Below are 25436 nucleotides of genomic sequence, written 5' to 3' on the forward strand. Positions count from 1 at the left end.
TAGAACCTGAGAGAAGAGCCCAATCATATATATCGTTAAAACATATTATTGTTAAAGGAAAATATTTCCCAAAATGAAAAGTTCCTTTGTAGAATTAAAACCATTAAGTTAAGAAAGAATGAACAAAACGCTAGACACGGTTACTCTTACTGCAACGTGACACCGTGAAAATTCTCTCTCTATCGTAACGATAGAGCGCAAGTTGAACGTTCTGAAACGTCAACAACTGCAGAGACAAAACAAAACGTTAGTTCAACTTTGAAAACAGTACGAGACTATCAAAGAAATTCTTTCAAAAACATTAAAATAGCATAATATGTTAACAGGTAAAACCGAAATGACGGGCTCAATGTTAATTAACTTCGGTACAAGAAAAGACTGCCTACCATTAGGAAAGGTCGAATATAAACAAATATAAAAATTAATTTTAATAATTTTATAATAAAAGGAAGTTAATCGAAGAGGCCTATAAAAGGCGGAGAGATATAAAATAAATCTATAACTTTTGTTAAGCAAAAAGAAAGAGAGTCTATACTCTCTTAGACACCAACACTTCCGTCTAAGGGAAGGGTCGGCCATTTAAAGGTGAAAGAGAGTTCATACTCTCTTCGTCACCATAATTAAATTAATTCCAAAAGCTAACTAAGCTAATATAGAAGTTTCTAGTATAGCGAATAGCTGCCAATTTTAGAGAAATACTTCACCAAACCGTGAACAATACTCCAAAATCATAAGCGTATCCAAGAACGTCTTGCCGGAAGCACGACAGAGGAAAAAGTGAGGTGGCGTCAACAACAAGTACTGTAGTACCTGGCCACAGGTGGCGCTTGTGAGTACACCCCCTTCTAGTATAGTGATAGCTGGCGTATCCCTCCCGTAGAATTCTGTCGGGCAACGGAGTTGACAGCTACATGATTATCGGGTAAGTTTAATATTGAAAAATGAAAGCGCTAAGCATTGCTGGTAGACTACTGCACACGATCATAGGATTTCATGGTGGCATCGAGACATTTTTGTAACAGAGGAACATCAGTGACATTTTTTATTCTTTCCAGGTCCAAGTGTATATGTACTTGGTGGAGAGTATCTTTATGGCCATGGAAACTGGAATAATTCTTTGTGGCGATACAGCACTGTTACAAAGAAGTGGATTGTAGAGGTCTCGTAAGTTTTTTTACTGATGTCCATTTTTACACATGGTACAAACTATTGTTTACATTATCCATTTTTTCAAGGGGAATAAGTAACATGAACCCTTCATATTATCAGAATATAAAGACCTAAAGAAGGAAGGATCACTTGCTGGGGAAAACCTTGATGCTCATGTCAAGATACCAAGGATTGGAGATGTAAGGATACAGTTTGGTCCCTGTATCTCCTCACCCATTTTTATATATACCCGTCTTGATTTAGAACAATGTTGACCTCTAATCTCTCTGTCAAGTAAACATTTAATATTTCTCTTACGCACCACATGTTTTTATGGCTTCCTCCCCAAAACTGATTAAATATTGACAGGACCTTTTTCTTAATTAGATGATAATTTTTATAAATTGTAATATAACCTAATCAGAATGTTTTAAGATTCTACCACTAGGTGCTTTGCAGTAATCTAAGTCTTATCCACAACCATATCTCAAGTAATTGAAATTACAGTTGTTGTAGTTTACAAAAGGCAAGACTTTCTTCTCTGAGTAAAACCTTTGGAAGCTAGGAGTAATATCTATGGGAACAGGCAGGATTTTAGTGGACAGCACTGTTAGTTTATTGAACTATTGTCAAGATGGAAGGTATGGGAATGGTTTCAGCAACTTTAGGTTTCTTACTTATGGGCTTAGTCTGACCTCTGCTATCATATTATGATGTACGCTAGGGAGTTATTATCGGTTTTTAACTTATGTTTTCGGTAGGCTTACACTTTAAAAAGAATAATGCAATGAACTCGGGAGTAAATATTGAAATAATCAATTTTAGGATACTGTATTTTTCTCCCTGAATCTGTGGATTATATTGTTTTACAAAAGATATCACTTCAAGTATTAACTTCTACTTGATAGCATTGTTGTAAGTTGAAATAATAAAATTAAAAAGCATACAGGGTTTAGGAATTTAAAAATTTCACATTGTCTTTCTCCATCCAGGTTACCGAGACCTCGACGGCATCATATGTTGTGTGTTGTTGATTCTGTTATATATATTTTGGGAGGATTTGGTCGACACAGAGTTGTTCAAAGTTCTGTTAATGCATATGACACAGAAACAGGTGAGTAACATAATTCTAATATGAAATGGTCAATATCATTGTACACCATGTTAGATACAATTATTGAATTTATGATTTTATTGTATTGAAAAGTATGGTAAAATTTGGCTTAAAAAAAAAAAAGAAATTCCTTATTTCTATACTCATTCTGGAAGCTTAGAATGTCAACGTTCCTTAAAATCAAGAAATTTCACGATTTCATTCCTTCTTATACAGTAATGCCTCCAATAAAATAATTAGACCATCGCCTAACAACAATAACTTGCTGTGCATGTCTTATCCCTTCGTCAGTCTTAAAGTCAAAATAATTCCCTATCCTTTTTGAATCCACTAAATTAGTAGCTAAGATGGAGGGCATGTATATGAAAATTAGATGACTATAAAAATAAGAAAATTTAATATAAAAATTCTGCTTATTTCTATGAACCTTCCCTGTTGTTAATCTTTCTGGTGGGAGCAAGTGAAGGAAAGAGAAGGCATTTTCATACTATATACACATGATATGTGGTTTAGTCTAGAAAACAATCTTGTTGCATATGCAGATGATGCTTCTCTCTTTGCATCCATTTCTTGAATGTGGATCTGTGAATCCCTTATTAGAGATTAGCTAAAATTGGTGCATGGTGCAAATTATGGGGCATTATGTTGTACCCTAATAATTCTCAAAGTATGATTGTAAGTGGGTCAAGGACAATAGCTCTTCAACGTACAGATCTCTCCATTGATAATGTTTCTTTAACCATGTACAACTCCTTTTAAATTTTAGGTGTGATTCTTAGATACAAACTTACTTTTAGATTGTTTGATTCTTCTTCAATTGAGCAAAAAATTGGGTTATTGACAAAGACTTAAGATTTTTGGTGATCAATCTATTTTGATGAAATATGTTATTTTCATTAGTAAAATAAATTTTTGAATATACTTACCCGATGATCATATAGCTGTCAGCTCTGCTGCCCGACAGAAAAAACCTACGGGCGGAATACGCCAGCGATCGCTATACAGGTGGGGGTGTACATCAACAGCGCCATCTGTCGAGTAGGTACTCAAGTACTCTATGTCAACACAGAACCAATTTTCTCCTCGGTCCACTGGGTCTCTATTGGGGAGGAAGGGTGGGTCCTTTAATTTATGATCATCGGGTAAGTATATTCAAAAATTTATTTTACTAATGAAAATAACATTTTTCAATATTAAACTTACCCGATGATCATATAGCTGATTCACACCCAGGGGGGTGGGTAGAGACCAGCATATATGTTAACCTTAAGAGCTAAGTATTCCGTATTTCATTTTAGCAGTTATTCAAAATAACAAACATAAAATTAATAAGTACCTGGTAAGGAAGTCGACTTGAACAATTACTCTGCCTTTTTTAAGTACGTCTTCCTTACTGAGCCTCGCGATACTCACAGGATGCTGAGCGACTCCTAGGAGCTGAAGTATGAAGGGCTGCAACCCATACTAAAGGACCTCATCACAACCTCTAATCTAGGCGCTTCTCAAGAAAGAATTTGACCACCCGCCAAATCAACCAGGATGCGAAAGGCTTCTTAGCCTTCCGGACAACCCAAAAAACAACAATAAAAAGCATTTCAAGAGAAAGATTAAAAAAGGTTATGGGATTATGGGAATGTAGTGGCTGAGCCCTCACCCACTACTGCACTCGCTGCTACGAATGGTCCCAGGGTGTAGCAGTTCTCGTAAAGAGACTGGTCATCTTTAAGGTAAAATGATGCGAACACTGACTTGCTTCTCCAATAGGTTGCATCCATTACACTCTGCAGAGATCTGTTTTGTTTGAAGGCCACTGAAGTTGCGACAGCTCTAACTTCATGTGTCCTTACCTTCAGCAAAGCATGGTCCTCCTCATTCAGCTGGGAATGAGCTTCTCGAATTAAAAGCCTGATATAATAAGAAACTGCATTCTTCGACATTGGTAAAGAAGGTTTCTTAATGGCACACCATAAAGCTTCTGATTGTCCACGTAATGGCTTAGTCCGTTTCAAATAGTACTTAAGAGCTCTTACTGGGCATAGTACTCTTTCTTGTTCATTTCCAACCAAACTAGCAAGGCTTGGAATTTCGAACGATTTGGGCCAAGGACGAGAAGGAAGTTCGTTTTTGGCTAAAAAACCAAGCTGTAAGGAACATGTAGCCGTTTCAGATGTAAATCCAATGTTCCTGCTGAAGGCGTGTATCTCACTGACTCTTTTAGCTGTTGCTAAGCAGACGAGGAAAAGAGTTTTCAAAGTGAGATCTTTAAAAGAGGCTGATTGAAGTGGCTCGAACCTTGCTGACATAAGGAATCTTAGTACCACGTCTAAGTTCCAACCTGGTGTGGCCAACCGACGCTCCTTCGTGGTCTCAAAAGACTTAAGGAGGTCCTGTAGATCTTTGTTGTTAGACAGATCTAAGCCTCTGTGACGGAAGACTGCTGCCAACATGCTTCTGTAACCCTTGATCGTGGGGGCTGAAAGGGATCTTTCCTTCCTTAGGTATAACAGGAAGTCAGCTATCTGAGTTACAGAGGTACTGGTTGAGGATACTGATTTGGACTTGCACCAACTTCGGAAGACTTCCCACTTCGACTGGTAGACTTTGAGAGTGGATGTCCTCCTAGCTCTAGCAATCGCTCTGGCTGCCTCCTTCGAAAAGCCTCTAGCTCTCGAGAGTCTTTCGATAGTCTGAAGGCAGTCAGACGAAGAGCGTGGAGGTTTGGGTGTACCTTCTTTACATGCGGCTGACGCAGAAGGTCCACTCTTAGGGGAAGTGTTCTGGGAACGTCTACTAGCCATTGCAGTACCTCGGTGAACCATTCTCTCGCGGGCCAGAGGGGAGCAACCAACGTCAACCGTGTCCCTTCGTGAGAGGCGAACTTCTGCAGTACTCTGTTGACAATCTTGAACGGGGGGAACGCATAAAGGTCTAGATGGGACCAATCCAGAAGAAAGGCATCTATGTGAACTGCTGCTGGGTCCGGAATCGGTGAACAATAATTTGGGAGCCTCTTGGTCATCGAGGTTGCGAACAGATCTATGGTGGGTTGGCCCCACAATGCCCATAGTTTGTTGCATACATTCTTGTGAAGGGTCCACTCTGTTGGGATGATTTGACCCTTCCGGCTGAGGCGGTCTGCCATGACATTCATGTCGCCTTGAATGAACCTCGTTACAAGGGATATGTTTCGATCTCTTGACCAGGTGAGGAGGTCCCTTGCGATCTCGTACAACTTCATCGAATGAGTCCCTCCTTGCTTGGAGATGTACGCCAGTGCTGTGGTGTTGTCGGAGTTCACCTCCACCACCTTGCCTAGAAGGAGGGACTTGAAGCTTCTCACGGCCAGATGAACTGCCAGTAGCTCCTTGCAGTTGATGTGTAACTCGCTTTGAACCGCATTCCACGTGCCCGAGCATTCCCGACCGTCCAACGTCGCACCCCAGCCCGTGTCCGATGCGTCCGAGAAGAGAAGGTGGTCGGGGGTCTGAACAGCCAGTGGCAGACCCTCCCTGAGGAGAATGTTGTTCTTCCACCAAGTCAGTGACGACTTCATCTTCTCGGAAATAGGAACTGAGACCGCTTCTAGCGTCTTGTCCTTTCTCCAGTGAGCAGCTAAGTGAAACTGAAGGGGGCGAAGGTGGAGTCTCCCTAACGCGATGAACTGGTCCAGTGATGAAAGTGTCCCTATCAGACTCATCCACTGTCTGACCGAACACCGGTCCTTCTTCAGCATGGACTGGATGCATTCTTGGGCTTGACTGATTCTGGGGGCCGACGGAAAAGCCCGAAAAGCTTGACTCTGAATCTCCATTCCTAGGTAAACTATAGTTTGGGATGGGACGAGTTGGGACTTTTCTATATTGACCAGGAGACCCAATTCCTTGGTCAGATCTAGAGTCCACTGTAGATTCTCCAGACAGCGACGACTTGACGCAGCTCTTAAAAGCCAGTCGTCCAAATAGAGGGAGGCTCTGATGTTTGCTAAATGCAGGAATTTGGCAATATTCCTCATCAGTTTGGTAAAAACTAGAGGTGCCGTGCTTAGGCCAAAGCACAGGGCTTGGAACTGGTATACGACCTTCCCGAAAACGAACCTTAGAAAAGGTTGGGAATCTGGGTGGATGGGGACGTGAAAGTACGCGTCCTTTAGGTCTAACGAGACCATCCAGTCTTCCTTCCTGACCGATGCTAGAACCGACTTTGTCGTCTCCATGGTGAACGTCTGCTTTGTGACAAAGACATTCAGAGAACTGACGTCTAGCACCGGTCTCCACCCTCCTGTCTTCTTCGGCACTAAGAAGAGGCGGCTGTAGAAGCCCGGGGATTGATGGTCCCGGACTATGACTACCGCTCCCTTTTGTAGTAAGAGAGACACCTCTTGCTGTAAAGCTAGCCTCTTTTCCTCCTCTCTGTACCTGGGAGAGAGGTTGATGGGAGTCGTTGCTAGAGGGGGCTTGCGCAAGAATGGTATCTTGTACCCCTCCCTCAGTAACTTCACAGACTGTGCGTCTGCGCCCCTGTTCTCCCAGGCCTGCCAGTAGTTCTTGAGCCTGGCTCCCACTGCTGTCTGAAGAAGGTGGCAGTCAGACTCTGCCTCTAGAGGACTTGGAACCCTTCTTCTTACTCCCACGTTGACTTCCGGCACGAGCACCTCCTCTGCTGGAGGCTCTGCCATGAAAGGGCGGAATGAACCTTGACGCTGGTGTGTCCATCCTAGGTCTAGGTACGGAGGGCAAAGGGGTGACTTTGCGTGCGGATGACGCCACCAGGTCATGGGTGTCTTTCTGGATCAAGGAGGCAGCAATCTCCTTGATCAACTCTTCAGGGAAGAGACACTTCGAGAGTGGAGCAAACATCAGCTCCGACTTTTGACATGGGGTGACTCCAGCTGACAAGAAGGAGCAAAGGTGATCTCGCTTCTTGAGTACCCCAGACACGAAAGAAGCCGCAAGCTCACTAGACCCATCCCTAATGGCTTTGTCCATGCAGGACATGATGAGCATGGAAGTCTCCTTATCAGAAGGGGAGGTCTTCCTGCTCAATGCTCCCAAACACCAGTCCAGGAAGTTAAAGACCTCGAAAGCGCGGAAAACTCCCTTCATAAGATGGTCCATGTCCGAAGGGGTCCAGCAAATCTTGGAGCGTCTCATAGCCAGCCTGCGGGGAGAGTCTACCAGACTTGAGAAGTCGCCCTGGGCAGAGGCAGGAACTCCCAAGCCGAGAACTTCTCCCGTGGCATACCAGACGCTAGATCTGGAAGCAAGCTTGACCGGGGGAAACATGAAGGATGTCTTTCCCAATTGCTTCTTGGACTGCAACCACTCTCCCAGTACCCTTAAGGCTCTCTTGGACGAGCGAGCGAGTACGAGCTTCGTAAAGGCAGGAGCTGCTGACTGCATGCCTAAAGCGAACTCAGAGGGAGGTGAGCGTGGTGCTGCAGACACAAACTGGTCTGGATATAAATCCTTAAAGAGCGCAAGCACTTTCCTAAAGTCTAAGGAGGGAGGCGTGGTCTTGGGTTCTTCGATGTCGGAGTGTTGGTCGTCAAGATGTGCAGCTTCGTCATCATCAGAGATACCATCGTCTGAATGTTGAGGAGGAAGAGGCAACGGAGTGGGCTGGACAGCTGAGTCCGGCAGCACGGGTGCATGCGTGGCTGCACTGGACCCAACATCATGCCACTGTTGGTCAGTCTGAGAACTGGCAACAACCAAAGCTGAGTGGGTGCGCAAAGAGTCTACACCCGACTGTGGAAGGATAGCGGAGACCACCGTGGGTTGCGGAGGCTGACGCACCGCGTCAAAACACGGCAGCCTAACTCCACCCTCCTGTTGTTGTGGTATCTCACGCACGGCAACGGAGTGCTCCGTGCGTCTGTGGGAGTCAGCATGCGTCTGGCAGGGTCGACTGCGCATGGGTGGAGGAGCTCTCACAGCCGGAGTGTGGGAGCAGGCAGCCTCAGCGTCTGCTGGGCGCACAACCGTGGCAGGTTGTAGGTTAACGGGTGCAGCGTCAACCTTCTCCGCAGCCGGAGTGTGGGAGCAGGCAGCCTCAGCGTGAGCTGGGCGCACAACCGTGGCAGGTTGTAGGCTAACGGGAGCAGTGTCAACCTTCTCCGCACGAAACTCCTGCATAACCGCAGCTAACTGAGTCTGCATAGACTGCAGTAAAGACCACTTAGGGTCTACAAAAGCGGCATCAGACGGAGCTACTGTCCGTTGAGACTGAGGGTCTAAAACAGCGGGTGCGGCAACAGACGGAGTTACTGCCTGTTGCGGTACCACTTTGCCTCTCTTGGGAGGTGTGCAGTCGTCGGAGGACTGCAGCGAGTCCGAACTGACCCAGTGGCTACACCTGGGCCGTTGGACTAGCTCGGAAGGGACCTTACGCTTAAGAGGCCGTGAGACCTTGGTCCATCGTTTCTGTCTAGAAACCTCTTCCGCAGACGAGGACAAAATGGGCTCACTCGTCTTCTTGTGGGTGGGACGATCTCGGAAAGATACGTCCGAAACCACGGAGGGTACGTCTGTACGCTGATTAAAGTCTGTCGAACCCTTTGGTCGTACGACATTGCTTCTCCCCTGGGCTTGGGAGCTTGCAAGAGGTCCCGGACTGGGAGGACGACAGGCACGAACAGACGCACCCTCACGCGTAACACTGACACTTTTCACTGCACTGACACTCACTTCACTTCCCACTGCACTTTTACCTTTCAACTCTCTGACATCAGCCATGAGTTGATTGCGGTCATTAGCCAATGACTCGACTCTCTCACCTAGAGCCTGAATGGCACGCATCATATCCGCCATTGAAGGTTGATGAGAGCTAGCAGGGGGGTCGGGTGCAACCACTACAGGGGAAGGAATAGGTTGAGGGGCATGGGGAGAGGAAAAATCAATAGAGCGAGACGAACTCCTCCTGAGCCTATCCTTCTCTAGCCTACGTGCATATTTCAGGAATTCTTGAAACCCGAATTCCGAAAGCCCAGCGCATTCCTCACATCGATCTTCCAATTGACAGGCTTTACCCCTACAATTGGAACAAACGGTGTGCGGATCGATAGAGGCCTTCGGAAGACGCCTTGAACAGTCCCTAGCGCTACATTTCCTGTACTTGGGGACTTGAGAAGGGTCAGACATCTTGAATTAGTCAAAGGGGGGAATTCAAAATCTATCCAAGCCGTCAACAAATAATCCAAATCTAAAAAAGAATGCAAGGAAGTATTGAAGATAACTTCTGCACAGCGATAGCTAGTAACTAGAGATGAATACTTCACCAAATAACGTGAAATTCAATCCAGAAAACAAGAGCGTATTCAGTAGGTCTTGCCGGTGGCACGACAGAGAGAAAATTGGTTCTGTGTTGACATAGAGTACTTGAGTACCTACTCGACAGATGGCGCTGTTGATGTACACCCCAACCTGTATAGCGATCGCTGGCGTATTCCGCCCGTAGGTTTTTTCTGTCGGGCAGCAGAGCTGACAGCTATATGATCATCGGGTAGGTTTAATATTGAAAAGTTTTAATTAATTCTTTCATTCCATATTGCTTCTAGTGTTATTCTTCTGTCTGGTCTTCAGCTGCTGATGCTCATCTTAATTTGTTGGACAAAAACTTGCTGTCTATTAAATTTCTTATTCCTGATCTGAATATTGATCTCTGGCATTGTTTTTAAGTTAGTTCTTTGTTTAAAATGCATAAGATTTTTCATAATTCTGATCATCCTTTGCATTTGGATCTTCCCAGACTGTACCATCCTGTATGTAATATTAGGTATGCAGTTAGTTCTAACTGTCTTGCCTTCTATACCATAAGGCTCAGTACTACACAGTCTTATAGAAATTTTTATCTCAGTGTGACCAGATTGTGGAATGATCTTCCTTACCAGACAGTTGAATTGGTGGAACTTCAGAAGTTCAAACTTGCAGCAAATGTTTTTATGGTTGAGCAGGGTGACAAGAGTCTCTTTTTCATAGTTTATATGAGACATACAGTATCTATTTCAACATTGTTTCGGATCTTAAAATATGTTATACTCTTTATTCATTACTTTTTATATAGTTTATTTATTTCCTTTCCTAACTGGCTATTTTTTTTTCTGGAGGCCTTGGGCTTTCCCAACTAGGGCTGTAGCTTAGCTAATAATAATAATAATAATAATAATAATAATAATAATAATAATAATAATAATAACAATAATAATAATAATAATAACAATAATAATAATATCAATAATAATAATAATAATAATTTTTTTCCATAATTGAACAAATAACATCTTTGACTTTCCTTTAGTCTAGGATTTACGTACTTTAAACTAAAGATAACATTCAAAAAATGATATTTTAATTATAAAATAAATTTTTGAATATACTTACCCGGTGAATATATAATAGCTGAGCCTCCGGCGGCTCGACAGAAAAAACACACAAAAACTCGCGAGCGATCGCTATGAAGGTTGCGGGTGTGCCCACTAACGCCAACTATCGGCCAGATACCGCATATACATGTAAACAGACCCAATTTTTCTCATCCCGCTGGGTCTCTATCGGGGAGGAAGGGGGGGGGCCTTTAATTTATATATTCACCGGGTAAGTATATTCAAAAATTTATTTTATAATTAAAATATCATTTTTAAATATTTAACTTAGCTGGTGAATATATAATAGCTGATTCACACCCATGGTGGTGGGTAGAGACCAGAGTTAATTAAGTTTACAGCGTATATGCTTAGAGTTTTTGACAGTTATATCATAACAAAACCCAAATATATAAAGGTACCTGGTAAGGAAGTTGACTTAGACGATTACTCTGCCTTATTAGTCTGTCTTCCTCACGAAGCCCAGCGATCCTCTTAGGATGCTGAAAGACTCCCAGGAGTTGAAGTATTAAGGGCTGCAACCCATACAACAGGACCTCATCAAACCCCTAATCTGGGCGCTCTCAAGAAATGATTTTGACCACCCGCCAAATCAACCAGGATGCGAAAGGCTTCTTAGCCTTCCGTACAACCCAAAAAACAATATTAAAAACATTTCAAGAGACAGATTAAAAAGGATATTGGAATTAGGGTAATGTAGTGGTAGAACCCTCACCCACTACTGCACTCGCTGCAACGAATGGACCCAGTGTGTAGCAGTCCTCGTAAAGAGTCTGGACATCTTTTAAGTAAAATGACGCGAACACTGACTTGTTTCTCCAAAAAGTCGCGTCCATAATACTTTGTAGAGATTTATTTTGCTTGAAGGCCACGGAGGTTGCTATAGCTCTAACTTCGTGCGTCTTAACCTTAAGCAAACATCGGTCTTTCTCATTCAAGTGAGAATGAGCTTCTCGTATTAAAAATCTGATAAAATATGACAAAGCATTCTTTGACATAGGCAATGATGGTTTCTTAACTGAGCACCATAATGCCTCAGATTTACCTCGTAATGACTTAGTACGAGCTAAATAGAACTTAAGAGCTCTAACAGGACATAATACTCTCTCCAGTTCGTTGCCTACGATCTCTGATAAGCAAGGAATATCAAAAGATTTAGGCCAAGGACGAGAAGGCAGTTCATTTTTGGCCAGGAAACCAAGTTGAAGTGAACAAGTGGCTTTTTCTGTAGAAAAGCCGATGTTCTTACTGAAGGCATGAAGTTCACTGACCCTTTTAGCCGAAGCCAAGCACACTAGGAAAAGTGTCTTGAGGGTGAGATCCTTCAGGGAGGCTGAATGTAATGGCTCAAACCTGTCTGACATGAGGAACCTTAGGACCACGTCTAAGTTCCATCCAGGAGTTGCCAAACGACGTTCCTTAGAGGTCTCGAAAGACTTAAGGAGATCTTGGAGATCTTTATTGTTGGAAAGATCTAAGCCTCTATGTCGAAAGACCGAAGCCAACATGCTCCTGTAGCCCTTAATCGTGGGAGCTGAAAGGGAGCTAACCTTTCTCAGATGTAAAAGAAAATCTGCGATTTGGGCTACAGAGGTACTGGACGAGGACACAGATGCTGACTTGCACCAGTCTCGAAAGACTTCCCACTTCGACTGGTATACTCTAATGGTAGAAGCTCTCCTCGCTCTTGCAATCGCACTGGCTGCCTCCTTCGAAAAGCCTCGAGCTCTTGAGAGCCTTTCGATAGTCTGAAGGAAGTCAGACGAAGAGCGGGGAGGCTTTGATGGACATTCTTTACGTGGGGCTGACGTAACAGATCTACCCTTAGAGGAAGACTTCTTGGAAAGTCTACCAGCCATTGAAGTACCTCGGTGAACCATTCTCTCGCGGGCCAGAGGGTAGCAACCAACGTCAACCTTGTCCCTTCGTGAGAGGCGAACTTCTGCAGTACCTTGTTGACTATCTTGAATGGTGGGAATGCATATAAGTCCAGAAGAGACCAATCCAGTAGAAACGCGTCTATGTGGATTGCTTCTGTATCGAGGACTGGAGAGCAATATATTGGTAACCTTTTGGTCAACGAGGAGGCAAAGAGGTCTATGGTGGGTTGACCCCAAGTAGCCCAAAGACTCTTGCCCACGTCCTTGTGGAGGGTCCATTCCATGGGTATCACCTGACCCCTCCGACTGAGACAGTCTGCCAAGACGTTCAAGTCCCCCTGGATGAATCTCGTCAACAGGGAGATGCCTCGATTTCTTGACCATAAGAGAAGGTCCCTTGCGATCTCGAGCAGCGTGAAGGAGTGTGTGCCTCCTTGCTTGGAGATGTACGCCAAAGCTGTGGTGTTGTCTGAGTTGACCTCTACCACTTAGTTTCGAAGAAGCTTTCGAATATCATCAAGGCCAAGTGGACTGCTAATAGCTCCTTGCCGTTGATGTGCATGCTCTTCTGACTTGAGGTCCACAGACCCGAGCATTCCCGACCGTCCAGGGTCGCACCCCAACCCAAATCCGACGCGTCTGAGAACAACACGTGGTTTGGGTTCTTGACTGCTAGGGATAGTCCCTCTCTCAGACTGATATTGCTGTCCCACCATTTAAGGCATGCCTTTACTGGTTCGGAGACTGGGAATGATACCGTCTCTAACGTCTTGTCCTAGTTCCAGTGAGAGGCTAGATGGAACCGGAGAGGCAGAAGGTGTAGTCTCCCTAGTGAGACAAACTGCTCCAGGGATGAGAGAGTCCCTACGAGACTGTTCCAACTCCTGACTGAACAAACGTTCTCTTTTCAGCATTAGTTAGACTTCGAGCAGGGCTTGTTCTATTCGGGTGGCAGACGGAAAAGCCCGAAAAAACTGGACTGCGAATCTCCATCCCCAAATATAGAATAATCTGGGATGGGATCAGTTGGGACTTTTAGGTTGACCAAAAGTCCCAACTCCCTGGCCAGACTCAACGTCCAATGTAAATCCTGCAGACAGCGAAGACTGGACGATGCTCTGAGAAGCCAGTCGTCCAAGTACAGGGAGGCTCGGATCCCCGATAGATGGAGGGATTTTGCCACATTCCTCATGAGCCTCGTAAACACGAGAGGAGCAGGACTGAGGCCAAAGCACAGGGCTCGACTGGTACCCCACATTCCTGTAAACAAACCTCAGAAACGGTTGGGAATCCGGGTGTATAGGAATGTGGAAGTATGCCTCCTGAAGGTCGAGAGAGACCATCCAGTCGCCTTCCATTAATGCTGTCAAGACAGCCTGGTAGACTTCATCGTGAAGTTTGTCTTGACAATGAATACATTGAGCGCACTTGCCTCTTACGTACTCCAGCAGTGAACATGGCTGCCAGATCATTGGAGCCATCCCTGAGGGACTTGTTCCTACAGAGAACGTGGCTGTCAGATCATTGGAGCCATCCCTGAAAGCCTTGTTTATGCATGACATAATTGTACAGCAAAACTTCAAACGCTCGAAAAAACTCCTAACAGGAGATGGTCTAGCTCTGAAGTCGACCATAAAATCTTGGAGCGTCTCATGGCCAGGCGCCAGGGAGAGTCTATGAGGTTTGAGAAGTCTATCTGGGCAGAGGCAGGAACTCCCAAGCCGAGAACTTCTCCCGTGTCATATCAGACTCTCGCTCTATAAGCCAGCTTAAAAGTAGGGAAAGCAAAGGCTGTCTTCCCCAAACTCCTCCTGGTGATTAACCAGTCGCCTAGCAAACGTAAAGCTCTCTTAGAAGAGCGAGAGAGCACTAGCTTATAAAACAACGGCTTCAAAGTAGCTAGGCCTAGTGTAAACTCTGACGTTTAGGCGAACGAGGAGCAGCAGTTACAAAAAGATCCGGACAAAGATCCTTAAAAATCAGCATGATTTATTTAAAGTCCATAGAGGGCTGAGCAGCTTTAGGCTCCTCTCCGTCTGACAGAGTCCTCAAGGGAATATCAGTAGGAGGGGGATCAGCAACTTCCTCATCTGAAGGAACCTTGTCCGACAATAGCCGAGTCTCAAGCAAGGGAGAGACCTGCCGTGGTGGCAATGCTTGACAAGCAGAGTCCACACGTAAAGGAGCAATCAGTAGCAGTCAAGGACGCTATGTCATGTAACTGCTTAAAGGACTGACCAGTAACAACAACAGGTGCGGGAGGACGTTCGACGTCAACTCGAGACTGCCTTGACTGCTTAGACTGAGCAGTCAAAACAACTCTTGACTGCGGTGCTTGACGCTCAACGTCAGAACAAGTCAACTCTGCTGGTTGGTGAACGTCCTGAACGTCAACAAGAGCAAGCGGCAGCGGCTGAACGTCCACAAGCGGCTGAGAGTCAACACGGGACTGCATCGAGTGAGGCTCTACAAAACACGATTGACGTGACTTTGTAACGTCAATGTCAACAGGACGAGCAAAGGCTCGTTTGGGCGGCTGACGGCCAAGATCTCGATCAGCTAAGCGGCGAGGATCATCGTGAACCTGCTCAACAGAATAGTCCTCCATAAGAGAAGCAAGCTTATTCTGCATGTCTTGCCGTACAACCCATTTAGGGTCAACGGGAATGGTTGCGGTAAGAGACGAGGGTAACGTCTGTGACTGCAAAACCTTGCCTACAAAAAGACTCTCGGAGCCTGTGTTACGCTTTTGTTTAGGCGGCGAGCAGTCTTCCGATGACTGCATAGGGTCAGAGCTGTCCTAATGGTTACAACTAGGACGCTGGACCTGTCCTGAAAGGACTGACTTTCGCTTAAAGGGCCTCGAAACCTTGTTCCACGGTTTCTTATGCGAAAAGCCTTCAGATGACGAGGAGAAAATCGTCTCGCTCGTCTTATGGTAGGGGCGGTGTTGATGAGACACGCCTGAAACCATAGAGGGAACGTCTGTTCGCTGATCAAGTCCTCTCGAACCCATAAGTCGTACGACATTACTTCTCCCCTGGGCTTGGGAGCTTGCAAGAGGTCTCGGACTAGGTGAACGACAGGCACGAACAGACGAACCCTCGGTCGCAACACTGATAACACTTTGCGCAATTATCACTTTATCACTACGATTTTCTGTTTTGCACTTACTTCACTGAAATTGAATTTTACAACAATTCACATTAGGTATGAATAAAACTGATTTCTACCTGAAGCACGCAATTCTACCCTCATCAAAAGGTTATAATTGCGAAATCAGTCGTATAATGTAAGCACATTAATACAAGCAAAAAACAGTAAACATATATTAAGATAAAAAGATCAGTGGCTGGGAAGGAGACTAAACACTAGTTCATTCAAAACTACGTTTTCAATCTCTCACCGTACAGTGCCTTGGGACGAGAATAAAAACTAAAAACGTTTTATCCTTTCACCCCGTACAGAGACTAGGGACGAGAGTAAAAAACTGACTCGAGAACAACGTTACTCGCTTGGGACGAGAATAAAGATCGGAACGTTCTCTCTTCCTCTCTCTCTCTCCGTCTCTCTCTCTCTCTCTCTCTCTCTCTCTCTCTCTCTCTCTCTCTCTCTCTCTCTCTTGATTTCGCACCGAAGAGAAGAGCCCACTTACCTTTCGTCAATAAACAGGTTATTTGACCAAAGGAAAAAACTGAAAGGTTTTTCAATTAACAAGTTCCTTTAAAATAGTATTTAAAACATTTAAGTTTGAAAGAAGAAAGAACAAAACGTCAGAATCGATTTACTCTTTCTGCAAAGTGAAACCGTGATTCTCTCTCTCTCTATCGTAACGATAGAGCGCAAACTGCGTAGCATAAATAAACTAAACGTTAGTTCATCTTTGAAACAGTACGAAGACTATTCAAAGAAAATCTTTCATAAAATATTTACTAAAAAATAATTATTTAATAAGTTTTAAATCATTTGCTCTGTAAAAGTTATTTACGATTGAAAGGGCTCAACGTTGTTTAACTTCGGTTTCCAAGTTAGGACCGCCTACTCTCGGATTAGAGGAGGAATAGGAAAGGTCGCATATAAACAAATCATTAAAATTTATCTTGATGTTTATTATAAATGGAAAGCTAATCGAAGAGGCCTAATAAAGGCGGTTGAGATATAAAATATATAGTTAACAACAACAATTTATAACGTGATAAGATAATTGCTAAAAGCCTAAAACACACTTCCGTACTAAGGGAAGGGTCGGCCATTTAAAAGTCAAAGAAAGTCCAAAAAACAATCCAAAGTCATCAAAAATTAAATCTATCCAAAAACAAGTTCAAGATTTAAGTTGAAGATAAAACACCTGCACTGCGAAAGCTCAAACCAAAAGGAAGTACTTCACCAGATATGTTGAGAAAACTCCAGGTTATACAGCGAGTATTGATACGTCTTGTCGTTAAGGCCGACAGAGAAAAATTGGGTCTGTTTACATGTATATGCGGTATCTGGCCGATAGTTGGCGCTAGTGGGCACACCCGCAACCTTCATAGCGATCGCTCGCGAGTTTTTGTGTGTTTTTTCTGTCGAGCCGCCGGAGGCTCAGCTATTATATATTCACCGGCTAAGTTAAATATTTAAAAATTACTTTATCACCTAATTACTAGTTTATATTTGGTAACAAAAAAAATTAATCCCTTTGCTACACATGTAATTATACAAAAACCAACCAAATAAATTTGTAAAGGTTACTAAACTGCATGGGAACCGAAGTGTACTATATTTGATTAAGAGACTCCTTATATTTACTCTGTAAGAGAAAAGTTGTAATGAACTAGTGGCCAAGCTTGTAAGCGAACAATGCCTATAGCCGATCAAACAGGAAGGAATTTAACAGTTTTAGTAAATCTTTAACAAAAACAGATTGGCCTATGAGCATCCTAGGATTTGCCATACTAACCCCAAAGTGAAAGGAAACTTAAAGGGGGTTTATCTTAACAAGAGGAGTAATATGATATCCAGACTAACATCTCGGCAAATAAGGGATCAGCCGCTGTCTAAAGGCACCTACTTTAGGAAGCGAAGCTGGGAGGTGCCAATACAACCAGAACCCTAACTGAATGATGCACTAGAACCATTAGCCACCACTTGAGGAGTTAAGCTAGGTAAGGGTTTGAAACAGGCAGGTTTGGCCTAAAAAATTACCCTGAATTTATAACTTAATGGCTTTCAGAGTTCCCACAAAACAAATTTAATGACAAACTTAATACGGTAAACTCATGACTCAAAATTAACTTACAAGGCCATAGCAAACTTAAAGGTTGGAGGGGCAATGACATCATTCTCTCAATGAAAAAATAGCCTAGCTTTGTTCTGGATTTCTCTTGAACTAAAAGTAAGCTTCTTTATGCTGTGAACTTTAATCTCATCTTGAAACACTTCCGAAAAAGGAACAGTGAGGCCTACCCATTCCTCACAAGATTCTTTGATTAAAAAATTGTTCCCGGCACAAGACACAAAGTGAAGGATGATCATTATCATAAAAAAATTCTCATGCACAACAACGCAGCGATTTCTAAAATATCGTGAGGAGACATCTTAGAAACTAAAATATATAAGTACTGTATAAAAACATCTGTAGCAGAAGAGCACACATTGTTGTTGTCCCATGTCAACTTTTAGACTGAAGAATCCATACGACATGATGCTATTGTTAGGGGCTGGTCTCATTGCTTTATTGGAGGCATCAATGTATTGGAAGAAAATAGGAAATTTCTTTACTTTACGGAGTAATGTTAACATTCCAAGCTTCCTAAGACAAAAACAATTTGAGCATCAGGGTCAGTTCAAAGAAATAATTTATATTTGGTTGGATGGTGGTCTTAAAAGATAGTAAGTGTACATGTTGAGGTATCTATTACATGTTATGTTATGAGTACATTATGACTAGGCCTATGAAATTTTGGTGTTTCAAACATGTTTTGATTATTTATGTGTAATAATCCAGATCCCATGGGCTTACGCTGTGACTGTTTTGGAGACATTGTAAGTTATCAAAGCCTTTTCCAAGTTAGCATTGTATCCGTGTACTCCTTTCAACATCAGGTCACTCATTATCCCATTCCATTTACCTTTCCTTAACCAAACTTTCAGTTGATGTTGAGATTCTAATAGTTTTGCAAAAGCTGACATCAAAATGAAAATGTGCTAATTCTTCACATTTTATTCCCAGATGTTTCTAAAAATGCTAGAAAATTTACTTAATACAGTATACTGGTTCAATGTGCATGTGTAATTAACTAATCTTTTTTCTTACATGTACAAAACTGATAAAGTTATTGTCTTAACATCTTAGTTAATTACTTGGCCAATTACAGCATTACTGTACTGTAGTATGGAATATCAAAGTTATGGCACTCCTCAAAATGCTTTATATATTGTTTCAAAAGACTATGTTGAGGAGGAATGACTATAGTGTAATCAACTTGCCAAAAAAATATTTAATATAAAATTTAATCTCAAGATGAATATGCTTTCTTACCTGCATGTGATTCATGGTGATCATCAATGTTGGTCAGTATGCGCATGACTAGAGATGGTAGACAGCAATCAATCATTACACGTTTAACTGTAAAAAGAAAAACTGATGTTAAATGTAATAATGAGGAAATTGTGAGTGACTAGCCGTTCTCTGGAATCAAACCTAATTCTTGTATACTCTATTAACATTCTTTAATTGCAATCTAATTTCTTGTCTTAGGAGAGTGGCTATCTTGCCCTGATATGCCCCACTGCATTAGCAATGGAGCTGCATGTGCTTTCAAAGGGAGAGTGATGGTGTTTACTCATGAGATGCAGCTCTTAACTTATTATCCATCAACCAAAAAATGGTCAGCAATACCTTTAATGTCACCAACTAAACATGGATATCGAGCAGCCCTCGCCTGGAAAAATCACATCTATTTGATAGGTAAGTGAGACATTGAATTATTTACATTCTTATATATATTACCATGTGTTACAACTATTCATGTTCTCTAACCACTTATTTAATTCACTATTAAGAAAACGTGAGAAGATTGTAGTACAGTAGTAGAAGCTGTTAACTTTAAAATTTATAAATACTTTTCTATATTTTCAAAAAATATATTAGGTGAATCACTAGTTCATGTTACTTTTTTTAACATAAAATCAGTTAGTTTATATTCACAAAACTATAAACTAGTTATGTCAAGAACACCTCTTCCACTCTCATTCCTAATTAGCTCCATCTTTCAGTTCTGAAGTTAAATGTTACCATCATTGGCTTTACTCCATGTCATTTATTCACTCATAAAATACTCCTTCAGTTCATCCATTTTGTGCATTTTCCTTATTTCTGTTTTATTGTCCAAAACATTGTAATATGGTTCCATTTATTTTTATTGTCATTGTGTTTCCTCCTTGGCAGCTAAAACATATAAGGTCGTTTTGTTGTATCCTTCAAGTAAATGCCAATTTATTCCCCATTAAATATAGGTACCATTGTAGTTTTATTATGTTATTCCGCTTTGAAGTAATTTCATTCAAGTAATAATGAGCAAGCATTTTGGGGTGGTACATTATGTAATAAATTCTTGTAAAGAGAGAATTTTAATAAAAAAAAACTTTTATTTCTTTACTCAAATGATGTTCATATTGCTTCTTCTCCAGAGGCTTGGTTTATCAATGTTTATTTTCCAAACTATTTTTTTTTTTATCTGTATTCCTTCATTTCAAAAGGCACATGCCCCATGCAAAGTAATAAGTAATGGTAAGTAGTATGCTAAGAGATCCCCATTCTTCAGTTTCGAAGTTGAAAGTATTCACTATTCCTTGACATCACAATTCAGTGGGGAGGTGTGGGTGGGTATGTATATGAACACCTGATGCAAGTGTAGAAATGAAAACGTTCATTATTAAAATTCTCTTTGAACCTTTCCTAATGTTCATATTGCTGACTCCCGTACACTGAAAGTGTGGGATGACAGTGGAGGAAATGACTTGCCTAATTAGAATGCCCGACTCAATAGGTCAACCATATTTGACAATAGAAAAAAAATCTGTGACTTAATTTTGTTTGAACTTAATTTCATTTGAACAATTTAGAAGGCCACAGCAGCAGTCACTGTATGACCCAGAGAGACCAATTATCTTTAATAAGCAAGTCAATACTGTATTCCTCAAGATAATGACCACTTAACATCAAATCTGTATGTTATTGAACTTTCTCAAGAATTCTTTCCAAAGAAATTTTTCTGCAAAAATCAAAGAGATGTAGATTTACTCCTAATATATAGAACCTTAACCTTCAAGGATTATAGAAGATTTGGATTCAAACTTGGCAAGTGTTATAGCCCAAAACCTTCAACAAGAAAATACAATACCTTTTGAACAGAGGCTAAATTGACATTTTAACCTCACATAGTCAATTTAGGGCACTATCAACATGTATAGTTTGTTCAAAATATACTAAACATCTTTTACTGAACAAGGACCATTATTCCGAGATGAAATACTTTCAACAGTTTCTAATAAGGGGAAATGAAAAGGGAAAATTTTGCTTGCAGACCATTATGTTTGTAAACTGATTTGAATTCATATGCCCACATACCAATTTGTTTGTATTCACTTACTCAGAAACCGAGGTACTAAACAAGTGGTCTGAATATGGTCAAGTTAGACACTTTTCCTCTCTTTACGTCCCTCTCCTATTCCTGGGGCTTTGAGATATACTCCTGCTATCCCATGGGTAAATACTGTACAGTATAGCATTAATATGCAGTTGTGGTGCCAGTGTATAGAATCAAATGTCAATCTGTGATTTCAAATCTCAAATTTCCCAATTTTGGGCCTCCACAATTGCAGATTACAGTACTAATACAGCTGGTCCCTTCACTTCCATAGGCACTTCTGAACTAGAATATCACCTTTACTTTTGCCCATTTTTAATCTTTTAAGTTTTATTGCTGCTCCAGTTCATTTGGTAAGCCATTCTATTCTACCCTGATACTGAAGTGAATGCAATTGCAGCCATCCTCACTGTCATCATCATAGAAGACAAACATCCAAGCACTAGAACCCAATGGGCAATTCAGTGCGACAACATATGGTCCTTTCCCTTTCCTTCCTTCTCTCCCTTGATCTTTTTTTCCTCCTTTTCATATAAAATATACCCAAAAATAATTTTATACCAACACCTAAATAAAAAAGATTATCTTTCAGGCAGTTAAGATACATATCACTCTGTATGTGGTAGTAAATTTTTATTGCAACATCTCTTTGAGCCCCAAGTGTATTACCATCTGCATACCTATCCCTTAGATTAACTTGACTTTGCCTGTCTCTAATGTTAATCTCCCAAAAACAGATTATCTAAGCAACCAAATAAAAATTTCCAACTCCAAAGGTAAATATATAGAGATGAATTTTGTTTACTACATTTTGGCAGAATTTTGATTGATTGAGTGGGTGGGTGAGTATGGTGGGTTCCTCTCCCAGGACTTTGGTTGAGGACATAGTATCTGGTGTGACTACTATTCAAAACTGATTGGCCATAGCTCCTTAATGCCTCAAAGAAATTATACAATTCTAGCGATGCTAGATTTCAAGAGACATTTATTTTTACCATTAATCCACAATTATCAGACTTTATCTCTGCAAGGAATTACCAGCATCATTCTTATGAGACTTTCAAGTCTACTTTTTCTCGTTGATAAAGGCTCCTGACCTGTAACCTTGTAACAGTTTATAGGTTGATTTCACTTCTAAAGGAGGTCCTGTTACCAAGTCTGGAGAATGTTTTCCTTTGCAGTCAGCTTTTAGATGAGACAGATTTACTTCTATATTCAGGTAATAGCCACTTTGCACTTAGCTACTTCTTAATTCATGTTCCAGGCTGTGGATAAAGAATACCAAAACATTTCATCTGATCAGTTTCAAGAGAAGTTTTAAGGCTTTCTTTTATCATCCAAAAGGACATTTCATAAACCAATATAATTTTTCAGTCTTTTGCTGGCTATCGTGCATTGCTAAGGGAATTAGAGCTGATGGCAAACAAAGCTTTATTCTTTATCCACGGGATGCGAGTTCTTTGAGCTCTGTTTCATGCTAATACATAATGACTATGCGAGGCAGTGGGTGTGTCATACAGTGTTTGTGACTATACTATGAATGCTACATGGTTAGAATTATAATTTTTGGATTCTGTGATATCAGTGGGACAAGTGATCCCTACTTCAAATAAAATTCCTTACTCAGGAAGCACTCTGTCTAATTACAGCACTAAGCATACTGAAAATTCTAACTCACTCAAGTAGTCAACTACTGTACAGGAATTGTTCAGTGGCTACTTTCCTCTTGGTAAGGGTAGAAGAAACATTTCAGCTATGATAAGCAGCTCTTCTAAGAGAAGGGCACTCCAAAATCAAACCAATGTTGTCTAGTCTTGGTTTCCCTTCAGGTCAGATAGGGAATGCTTTGTAACCTAGAAGAGCTGTTTATCATAGCTGAAATGTTAATTCTACCCTTACCAAGAGGAAAGTAGCCACTGAATTTCTGTACAGTAGTTGACTACTTGAGTGAGTTAGAATGTAAGGGTTTTATCATAAAGTACAGCTATTTGTATATTAACAGTGTGTCACAGATGATCTAATACCACATCAATCCTAAGTTTCTTTCAGAAGATACTGATTCTCTCAAATAAGCAATCTGAGAATTGAACCACCAAGCCTTTGAAATTAAAGAAAATGTAAATTTTCATATTTTTGGGTAAACAATATTAACCAAGCTTTGAGAGAGAAGCAATATGAACATGAAGCGAGTATGGAAGTAAATAGATTTTATTATTAAAATTCCATTTTTACCAGGCATAAAATGTGTAGTAAACTTCTATGATTTGAGATATATAATAAGGACATGGATTGTGAAACTGAAATGTTCCATTTTACATTTTTCACAAAATACCTTAAACTTTTTAACACTATGGCCCTGATGCATGTCATTTTTGGTACATTGAACCCATAGTGTTATTTGATCACTGCATATTATATATTCTCTCTGGTATTGTGACAATACTAATGATAGTTATTATACTTTCAGATAACTGTTCAACAAAAGTATACAAGTACTCTCCAGAAGAAGGCCAAAATGTGGTAGAGTATGGATACTTCCTTGCTCCTCCAATTAATGTTTGCATTGTTGATGGAAAAATATATAGCTTTACCCATGACGACTTAGATTACCATGTAATTGAGGTATTAGACATTGAGGATGATCTGGGAAATCTAAATAATACTGCAGCTTCTGGTAGAAAAATTGATGAACAAATTTATAGTAGTGAGGATAGGGGAGATAGCTCAGTTGCAGATCAACACAGTATACCAAGGAAAGTAACAAAGAAAGTTATTGCTTCTAGAGAGGTATGGAAGGAAGGGGATCAAGGGCCTCATATTTTTACAACTAAATGCCCTGCAGATGTCACGTTTTCATTAGGGTGTTTTCCTCTTATGAAACTTTAGTGTAAGTACTACCTCTGATCTCATTACTTTAGTTTCTATTGTACTCCTTAGCATTCCTTTTACATTGATGTGATAAATTTAGATCAGTTATGTTTTTAAAATTATTTTTATTACAAGTTCAAGAACTTTTCATGTTGCTTTCTTTGTTGTTACTTTTTTCTTTTTAATTTTGTAGAATGTTGATCTGTCTTTTAGAGAGTTTCTCATGTTATTTTTCAGCTATATTGTGCAACAAAGCACATTCTCTGTATAGCTCACATTGATCGACTCTTGCTTCCAGACCCATAGATATTAGAAAAAAATAAAAGCTAATTTGCATCAAAGTGACAAATTTGTATTTTTCCTAACTTTACAAACCTGAAGCTCTTTACATAGGAGTATTATTTTGGCGATAACTAAAACCAGCCTTTAAAATTTTGCTAGGTGTAACTACCCTCTGCTAGTTAGTGGGAGGGGAGGTTGCAGGGGTAGCTCACCACCTCGCTCACACCAGCACTAATAAACAGTGTCACTTTGCAATTGTGGGAGGAAGTCTGGGGTAAGTGGGAAAAATACAAATGATTTCAAATTTGTCATTTGTTCCGGCACTAGATAACAAACATTACACAAGAAACTCATCTTATGGTGGGTGGAAGTTCCAGCCCAACTGGCTGGCGACTTTCCTGAAATCTCTCTCTATGCGACGTACGAGCTGTTTAGAGAAAACCCTGACACCTTGTGATCTGTAAGGATGCAAGCCTGGCCAATTGGTGGTAGCGTAGAATTTAGCAATGAGACTGGACCAGGTTAGCGTAAACTTGGAGATAAATCACTCGCTTAACCTAGACATTTCCCGACTATACCTCGCATGGAGGACAGGGACACAACAGATATATATAAAAGGAAGCCAGCTTGCAGAGATTCTCAGAAGCTGAGCACTGAGAGAGGGGAGAATGAAGCAGGGAGTTACCAATTACTCGCACATTTATTCTAGTCTTACTTGAGGGTAACATCTGCCCTCAACCAACTACTACTCGTCCTACAAGGGAGCCGAGGTGTTAGTTGACCACGTTTTGCGCAGCCACCACAGGATTCAAGTTGAACATGTCTGGGTTCCTGTGGTTATGTCTTGCAGGTAGTGGGCGGTAAACATCGTTTGTCATTTCCACAATCCTGCTTGTAATACCTGCCCTATAGAGAAATTCTTTGTGAACGCCAAGGAAGTACTGATACCCCTGACATCATGGGCACTGGGACAGTGGCTGAAATGAGAGTGATCTTGAAGAATGGCTCTCTTAATCACCTGCCTTGTCTAGGAAGAAATTTAGTTCTTCACAATCTTCCTTTTATTCTTCCCCGTGCTGACAAAGAGCCTGTTATCTGCGGGTGAGCTCTTTCAGTTCTCTTTAGATATC

General features: G+C 41.3%; 1 protein-coding gene across 1 annotated transcript in view; it reads left to right on the plus strand.

Annotated features, from left to right (window-relative positions):
• The window catches only part of LOC137632533 (kelch-like protein 30), a 57960-nt gene extending 33591 nt beyond the window's left edge, over positions 1–24369 (plus strand). Inside the window, exons 7-10 of the mRNA XM_068364510.1 lie at positions 1056–1164; positions 2142–2263; positions 19266–19475; positions 23624–24369. Of these exons, the coding sequence (XP_068220611.1) occupies positions 1056–1164; positions 2142–2263; positions 19266–19475; positions 23624–24042 (860 nt within the window). The 3' untranslated portion in view covers positions 24043–24369. The remainder of the gene's footprint in view (positions 1–1055; positions 1165–2141; positions 2264–19265; positions 19476–23623) is intronic.
• Positions 24370–25436: the final 1067 nt, after the last annotated feature.

Source organism: Palaemon carinicauda, chromosome 41 (genome assembly GCF_036898095.1).
Source record: "Palaemon carinicauda isolate YSFRI2023 chromosome 41, ASM3689809v2, whole genome shotgun sequence".
NCBI classification, from domain to species: Eukaryota; Metazoa; Arthropoda; class Malacostraca; order Decapoda; family Palaemonidae; genus Palaemon; species Palaemon carinicauda.